This window comes from Cucurbita moschata, unplaced genomic scaffold (assembly GCF_002738365.1).
Source record: "Cucurbita moschata cultivar Rifu unplaced genomic scaffold, Cmos_1.0 Cmo_Scf00025, whole genome shotgun sequence".
NCBI classification, from domain to species: domain Eukaryota; kingdom Viridiplantae; phylum Streptophyta; class Magnoliopsida; order Cucurbitales; family Cucurbitaceae; genus Cucurbita; species Cucurbita moschata.
The window spans coordinates 560,319-569,054 of NW_019268541.1; the positions used below are offsets into that span (position 1 = coordinate 560,319).

Below are 8,736 nucleotides of genomic sequence, written 5' to 3' on the forward strand. Positions count from 1 at the left end.
CAAAAAATAAAAATAAAAAATAAAAAATAACCCAAAACTTTAATATTAAAATGTATATTTTTCACTCTACATATCTTCTAATTTTCGTTTTTTTTTTTTTTTTATAAATCTGATTATTTAGTGTATAGTTTTAAGATGGATTTAGATAATTTATCCACATTAAATAATATGTTAAAATAAAATGGCGTCTCTTACATCCGGGACATATCTTATTATGGAAATAATTATTTTATTAAAAAATATAAAATTGAAAGAATTATAATTTATAAAAAGAAATCAATGTGGCGCTTCAATAGATAAAGACAATAAAGGGACCATTTTGCTAATGTTTTCAACTCTTGCTTCGTTTTTTGTCTTCTTGCTCTTTGGTTTTTTTAGATGTAAAAATCAATATGTTTATTTTTGTCTGATATCTAAATAAATATGTTTTTTTTTTTGTAATTATTATTTTTTAATAAAAAAATAATCACGTACTTGTGTTTGGGTTTTTGTTGTATCTAAAAGTTTAAATAAAAAAAATGTATATTTATCGTATGAATTTTTCATTTAATTTGTTGATATATAAATAAATTTTTATAAATTAGGAAGAAGAGACTAAATTTATAATCTTAAAAAGAGAAATAGTGGGGACAGTTGACCATTTACATTTATTTTGTAGGATACGAATATGAATATGATAGGGTGAGAAATACATTAACTTCCATGTCGGTAAATGTTACGGGCCACCCATTGCCCTAACTGAGATGTCACGTTTTATATTTTCACCCTCTAAAATGTTTCTTATAAATAACATTAAACAGTAAATTTTAACTATGGTGAAATATTATATTACTCCACTCCTTTGAGAAAATTTGTAGAACATAATTTATGTTTACAATCTTGATGAAAATTTTAATAATGAGAATTAAATTATTAAACTTAGAAATTAAAGTGTTACCAATAAAATATTTATGAGTAAAACCGTTACATTCGTAGAAATTAGAGTAGGTGAGTGTTTTTTAATATATAATTTAATTATGTTATTTTGTTTTTATGTTGCAAGTAGTTGAAACATTGAGTTGTAATTTTTCAAAAAAAAAAAGAGAAAAAGTCCTAAATAATTGATACTAAAAGATGTAATTTCAATGTCATCAAATACATAAAAGAACAACACGTCATCCCACTGTGTTAATGAAATCTTTTTTCAAATCAATGAAGATTTTACGTCTACGTCAAACACAGTAAATTATATTTGATTTTTTTTTTCATAAACACAAATATTTAAAAATATATACTCTAAAATATCATTTAAAAAAATGAGAGAGTTTAGCTGATTAGGTTATTTTTGACAAGTTAATATTCTTTTAACATATTTAATACATTAAATATATATTTTTTATATATAAAAGATGAAGTAGGAAATTGATCGGCTTAAGAGCGGCAAAAGTAATGTTTTTAAATTACGTGGAGGGGATAGAGACGATATATCTGACGTGGCAAAGACATTTAAAATACTATTGAATTAAGTTTTGAAAAAGAAATTAAAACATTTAGTGTGGGAAGGTGACGAGGGATTAACGAGAGGTAGCGATCATCCAAAAGCAAAGCAAGTTTCGTTGTTTGCGGTGTGAATGACACGTTTCAAACACACATACAAGGATACTAGTGAGAAGTGGGGCCCACAGTAAGAACACTAATCTAATGGGTCAACAACTCGACGAGAGGGGTAAAAAATAGTTATAAAAAAGGAAAAAAGGGCCCCACGGAACTCGTGTCCGGGACAGGAGGACAGGAGTATGGATTTAAGTATTCGAAAGTGGTGACCAAGGAGTCGGACATGTGACCACGTGGAACCCTAGACCACGTGTTGGGATATGAATGGGCAGATATGATCCTTTGCCAATGGGCAGCTTGAGGTGGTGTGGTGGGCAGCAATATGGTGCTGCTCTGTCACACATTAACTCATCATGGTAATGGTGAAACCTCCATGTCACCAATACGACCCCACCACGTGTCTTTTCTGATCATCCAATACACCATCCCAAATAATGCGGTTCGAACTACGAAGGCCCCAACTTGCCATTTTTAATTCACCAAAACTTGTGCTCGCTAAGCTGTACCCAGTTTTCCATCCCCGCCACGCGGCTCCCTTCACTGGTGCCACGTGTCAGATTTGTTCTTTTTTTACTAATTCTTATTTTTATTCCTTAAGTTAATTAATATTATATGAAAAACAATAATTTTTTCTTTGGAATCTAGAGTATCAAATGATATTCCTTAAAAAATATATAAAAAAAAACCTTATATAAACATTTCATACCATTATTTTAAAATCCTAATTTTTGTCTAAAACTTAAAAAAAAAATATATATATATATTCCTTAAATAAAAGATAAATTTGAAGAATTTTTATATATAATTTAAGCTATAAGGGTGTGAATTCCAATGTGTACGTAGGATATAATTTATTTATTTTCATTAATTTGATTATTCTATAATTTTTTTTGAAACACATGGTTCATATAATGTCATGCTCTCTATTAATAAAATCAATTCTCATTTTCGAGATATGGTACTACTATTATTCTCTTTGAAACATTTTTTTTTTGTTCGATCATGTCTATTTTTGAAATTAGCAAATTTATTTGTTTTTTATAAGATATTTCGAATTAAAATTGAATTCTAAAAATAATTTCACAATCAATTAGTAATTTTACCTAAGCGATTTTTGTTTTATCATTTATTCAAAAATATTTCCAAGACTTTATATTAATTAAAAAAAAAAAAAAGGGAAGACCAACCACGTTCTTATAATAGTTGAAGCCACTGAAAAAAGGGGGAAAAAAGAAAAAAAAAAGAAAAAAAAAAGGGGTAGAGAATAATAAAATATTTGGAGGAGGAAAAGGAGGGACAGGTGTGGCGTACGAATTGGGAGGGACAGTGGGGGCGTCACGGAATGGGAAAGGTGAAGTATTTTTTTACGCATATTATATAATTAAATAATATTATGAAACTTAATTTAAGTTATGGTTTAGAATGAACCACGCTAATTTCTTCCCTTTTCTCCCAACTATTAAACAATTCTAACTTTATTACTTTATTCAACCAATATCCCAATTATCCGGATCTTATAATAATATTCAATCCCTCAATAATCTAACTATTTTCTTTCTTCTTAAAATTTATGCTTTTTTCTTACTATTTTATCTATTTTAAAAATGTATATAAATTAAAAAAAAAAAAAAAAAACACCATCTTAATCTTATTATTTTTATTTTAAAAGTTGATTTCATTATTAAAATTATATTTAAAAATTAAGTATTAAAAGTAGGACCCTGTATAAGGATTGGACATTCTTTTGGAACATAATCACGTTACTTACTCCTCATTTCTTAAAAAATGAACACAAATCCTTTCATCATATTTGTCTTTACTCACATATATTCCAAAAAATTTAACAAAAGATCATCTAACATGGAATTGTTAACTATGAAGTTCCTATGATTGAGTCAGGAATAAAAGAAAGTGAATTTTATTAATATAGATAGTACATATGATATGACTCTCATTCTAATATAATTTGAGTACATTTATATATTCTTAATTTACTCCAACGTCACACACCTATTCCAAATAAAATTTGAGATTAAGCGGTGAGTGGATCTTTTTTTATTTTATTTTATTTTATTACGTTACAGTTTGAATATTTAAAAAACCTTTTTCACTAATGGATTGACACGTTAACATAAAATGATATAGGATTCCACAGACATTTTAAAAATATTTACTAAAAAATTTATTTATTTATTTTTCCTCAAACCCCACCATTACTATTTATAGTGCATACTTTTTCCCTTTTATTTATTTTATTAATTGATTATGTTTGCGATCTCTTGTGATGAGGTTCATTAATAGAAAATAGTAATGATTTTTCTAATCTTCTTCAAAACCCACAATCTCCAATATTTTGGCAACATTGCACGACTTGTGTGGAGTGTTTTTTTACCCCAAAAAGTTATAAAATTATTAGAACATAGCAACATTATATTATATTTGATTTAATCATTTAATTTGATTCATTGAATTAGTGTAACGGAGCTTTTGCATCATCAAATATTTTAAGTTATATTTTGTATGACTCATGATTTTTTGAAATTATTTTATACAATACTTTGTATTACTCATCTATTGTTTATATTTTTGTGATGAAAGAATGTACATATAATATGTACTATTAAGATATATTATAGTATTTAGAACCATTTATATCGGTACTAAAAAACAAGGCCCAACTATTTTGAAACAGAATAGTCCAAGTAAACGTAAAATGGGCCCATATCTAAAAGAAGGCCCAACTATTTTGCAACGGGCTTTGTCGGCCCAATCTTTTTTCTCCTATTTCGGGAATAACTTTAAAACATGGACGCAATTTTATTCTTCAATTTTTTTTAATATTGTTAATTGGTTATAAAATAATTTAAAGAATCTAAAAAATTTGATTCCATAACCCATAAATATTTAATTTATTGATACCTTAGCTTTTAATCATACTTGGGATTGTCACTTTTTTTTTTTTTTAATTATTATTACTAATTGATTATATATATATATATATATATATATATATATATATATATATAGTTTAACGGTGACACGAGTTAAAAAAGGGTACATGAATGAATTAAGACCACGACAAGGTACCTAAGGTTTAAAAGAAATGAAAATTATTATCTACACCAACAAGATGCACCTTACTTTTCAATGACTCAATCATAAGAACTACATGATTAAACGTACTTTAGTTGAAGCAGTTATATGTTGGATGATATTCTAGAAATTTTTCTGAGATGCATATTAACAAGGACAAAACATGTCGGAAGGACTCAAGTAACGTAACCATATCGCATGAGAATGTTAAAGATATCATATACTGAATTCAAAATTGAGTCGTGGACATGGATTATAAAATTCATGGGGCGAAATTCAAAAATCATTTAATCCATCCAATTAAGTCATCTTTATGTATGAAAATCTTGAATTATATGATTTGGGTAATGTATTACACAACACGTTTATGGAAAAAGAAAAAGTGTCCCAAATTAATTAATAAAAAGGAAGCATGGAGAAGAATCATATATTATATAATTGGGCTATGCTTTTCCACATTCATTAAAAAAACGATCATACCTAATTTGCATGGCTATTAGTCAACTGCTCTTTCATGTACTTCATAAACTTCACAGGCCAGTTCAATCACTATATAATCGAGGCACATCGATACAACTAAATCAAAAGTATATTAAATGCTTCGTTCATCACTTTTATATATCTACGATCTTTCCGTTTCTTAGTCATTTATCTGTGTTTACATTGGAACAATGAGACGAACTTTATTGGCTTTACATGCCACTTCGAACAGGCAATTGGAATGGTGAAAGAGAGGAAGCCAATGACAACATATGTTAGTAGAATATGGCATGTTATAGTTCCACTTAGAGGGCTTCTTATTTAGTTACGTTAAATCACTCACAATTCTTATAGGCTAGAAGACAAATGAGGGCTTTTGAGTATCCAATTAATTGCCCACTAAATTATCCATTTACTTCATTTTTTTATTCAATTAATTAATCACCTTTTTTTATTTTTCTATTAGTTAACAATTTTTTTAGGAAAAAAAAAAGCAATAACACTACAAAGTTGCATGCACTACTTTCTTTCTTCTCGTATCTTAGAAGTTCTATATAATCAAAATATTATAATAAACATAAAAGGAATATCTAAAGTGAATGTGATTCACCATTGACTTTAAAAATACCAATTAAAAAATATTAATATTTTTCAACTTTTTTTAAAGTTGAAAAATATCAAATCATTATCGCGAGTACTATGTTTTAAAAAAATACTCATTTTACAAGTAGCAAGGATAAAAGTTACACATCGGCTAATTTAGAGAATGATCATGAGTTTATAATCAAAGAATACTTTCTCTATTGGTATGAGGCCTTTTGGGGAAGTCAAAGCAAATTATGAAAGTTTATGTTCAAAGTAGACAATATCATACCCGTGGAGAGTCGTGTTTGTCTAATAACATTAACACCTTTTTACCTTCATAAAAAAAGTTTTAATTTTTTTTATCCTCAACGTATAGACAAAAACGGTTTATCGACCCATCACAAATTATCTCTAAACTTTTTAATATTATTTTTGAAACCTATTATTAAGATTAATGACACTTTTGAATAAAGAAATTAACTCATGTATTTTTTAAATATTTTGAAAATTTAAGGATATTTTTTAAACAAAACATTAACTAATATTTAAAAAAAAACTTCTGATTGGAGGTGCATTCCAAGACGTAGGGGGATTATGTCAAAAAAGATCTTGAAAAAACCCATCAAATGATTAGGGGAACGTTGAGAATTGTTGGAAGAGAAGTCTCACATTGACTAATCAAGAGTTTATAAGTAAAGAATACATAATGAGAAAGAAATTAAAAACAAAACCACGATAACTTATACTCAAAGGGGACAATATCGTATTATTATAAAGATTCGTGATTCCTAACAAACAAAGCATAATCAAGCCGGGTGTGAGTTGAATTTTTCAAAGTCGATAGAGAATCTGCAAGGCATGGGTCCCTTCTAAGACCTAACCAAACACTTAGTCGGACATTGGTTGACTAATATTTGGTTGTCAACCCCACCATAAGGATATTGGGAGGATTCTTGAATTTCCAATTCCAACCTATTTACGTATTATTCTCCACTTTGTTTGATAAAAAAACGAATCCCCACACATCAAAATCCAACCTTTGTTTCTACAATCTATATATTTCTCCCAATTATAAAGTGGGCACACACACACCCCGCCAATTTAACTTCATTTCCAATATGGATTCCTATTGGAAAGAGGTAGAAGGCAAAAGGCTCCACGACCCTCTAACCCAAAAACAAAAGCATGGCGACCCAGTTCCACAAATTTGGGTTCAAGGCCCTCTCATAGTCGGCGTCGGACCATCAGGGCTAGCCACCGCTGCATGCCTAAAGCACAAGGGCATCCAAAGTTTGATCCTTGAGAGAGCCGAATGCATAGCTTCCCTGTGGCAGTTCAAGACCTATGACCGTCTCCGCTTGCATCTCCCAAAGCAATTTTGCGAGCTTCCACTCATGCCTTTCCCCTCTGATTTCCCCACTTACCCAACAAAGCAACAATTTTTAGCCTATTTGAAAGCCTATGCTGACTATTTTAAGTTGAAGCCAGTGTTCAACAGCACGGTGACGAAGGCAGAGTGGGATGAGCGATGTGGGTTTTGGAGGGTGAAGGCTGTTGTTGTGGGGAAGTGTGTTGAGTATCTTTGCAAATGGTTGATTGTGGCTACTGGTGAAAATGCTGAAGAGTTTGTCCCTCAAATTGATGGGTTGGAGGAATTTGAAGGCCCCGTTGTTCATACTAGTTCTTACAAGACGGGAGGAGAGTTTGGTGGGAAGAAAGTTTTGGTCATTGGATGTGGCAATTCCGGAATGGAAGTTTGTCTAGATCTATGTAACTTCAATGCCTTCCCCCATCTCGTCGTTCGCAATTCGGTAAGCAAACGAAAAACGACCCTGTTGTTCTTTATCATTTTAAACAGTTGAACTATGTTTGTATTGATTAATACAGAGTCAAATTTGCATACACGGTTCAGTTGAACTATATTTAAATTGATTAATACAGAGTCGAGTCGAGTTTGCATGCACAATTCAACCCTCCATGTCAAATTATAAAATGGGGTTCATGTTTTTTTTTGTTTGTAGGTGCACATTCTACCTCATAAGATGTTGGGAAGATCAACTTTTGGGTTGTCCATGTGCTTGCTAAGATGGCTCCCCATGCGTATAGTGGATCAATTTCTTCTTCTTCTTTCACGTTTGATATTGGGAGATACATCTAGATTGGGGCTTAACCGCCCAAAACTTGGCCCTTTACAGCTCAAGAATCTGTCTGGAAAAACGCCTGTTTTAGATGTTGGGACTTTTGCAAAAATCAAAAGTGGCAAAATTAAGGTTCGCTAATTTTGTTCATTAATTCTCATTCATGCTTCTCTACATTATGTATTCATGAGGTTTTTATTTGGGCATTAGGTTCGTCGAGGAGTGTCGAGACTAAGCCGACATACCGCCGAGTTTGTCGACGGGAGCGTTGAAAGCTTTGATGCTATCATTTTGGCCACTGGTTACAAAAGCAATGTGCCCTCTTGGCTAAAGGTGCATGTCCAATTCACTTTTCAATTTACTATTTTTCATCAAGGTCGTCTAATTTAAGGAATGATTATGGATTTATAAGTAAGCAAAGCTATAAGAGCTTAAGTGGACAATATCATACTATTGTGGAGAGTCGTGATTCGTAACGATTAGGATAATGATAATCGCAGGAAAGCAAGATGTTTAGTGAGAAAGATGGGATGCCAAGAAAGGAATTTCCAAATGGATGGAAAGGAGAATGTGGGCTATATGCAGTTGGGTTCACAAAGAGAGGGCTGCTTGGAGCTTCAATGGATGCAAGAAGAATAGCTGAAGATATTGAGGTTGTTTGGAAAGCTGATGAATCGGCATTAATGGCTTTCACTCACTCTTCTGTGTTGCCTCAATCACGAGTCCAAAGGCACGATTAAAGGAACCACTTTTGAGCTCACAAACACAAAAGTGATGCACTTTCATTGTTGCTTTTGTCATCTGTGGGGTTTTTGTAGCCAAAAAGAAAAGATCCCAAAGTTATTCC

At 30.8% G+C, this 8,736-nt stretch overlaps 1 protein-coding gene across 1 annotated transcript; it reads left to right on the top strand.

Moving 5' to 3' along the window:
* The first annotated feature begins 6,869 nt into the window (after positions 1–6,869).
* LOC111461668 (indole-3-pyruvate monooxygenase YUCCA6-like) lies at positions 6,870–8,736 on the top strand. The gene is made up of 4 exons (XM_023105275.1): positions 6,870–7,562; positions 7,773–8,021; positions 8,100–8,222; positions 8,390–8,736. The coding sequence occupies exons 1-4, from the start codon at positions 6,870–6,872 to the stop codon at positions 8,627–8,629; spliced, it is 1,305 nt and encodes a 434-aa protein (XP_022961043.1). The 3' UTR covers positions 8,630–8,736.

Bases quoted from the DNA above. Each gene is read 5' to 3' on its own strand.
- LOC111461668 (XM_023105275.1), top strand. From the start codon at position 6,870: ATGGATTCCTATTGGAAAGAGGTAGAAGGCAAAAGGCTCCACGACCCT. The intron at 8,022-8,099 runs GTTCGCTAATTT...TTTGGGCATTAG, and splicing joins TCAAAAGTGGCAAAATTAAG to GTTCGTCGAGGAGTGTCGAG. The intron at 8,223-8,389 runs GTGCATGTCCAA...TGATAATCGCAG, and splicing joins ATGTGCCCTCTTGGCTAAAG to GAAAGCAAGATGTTTAGTGA.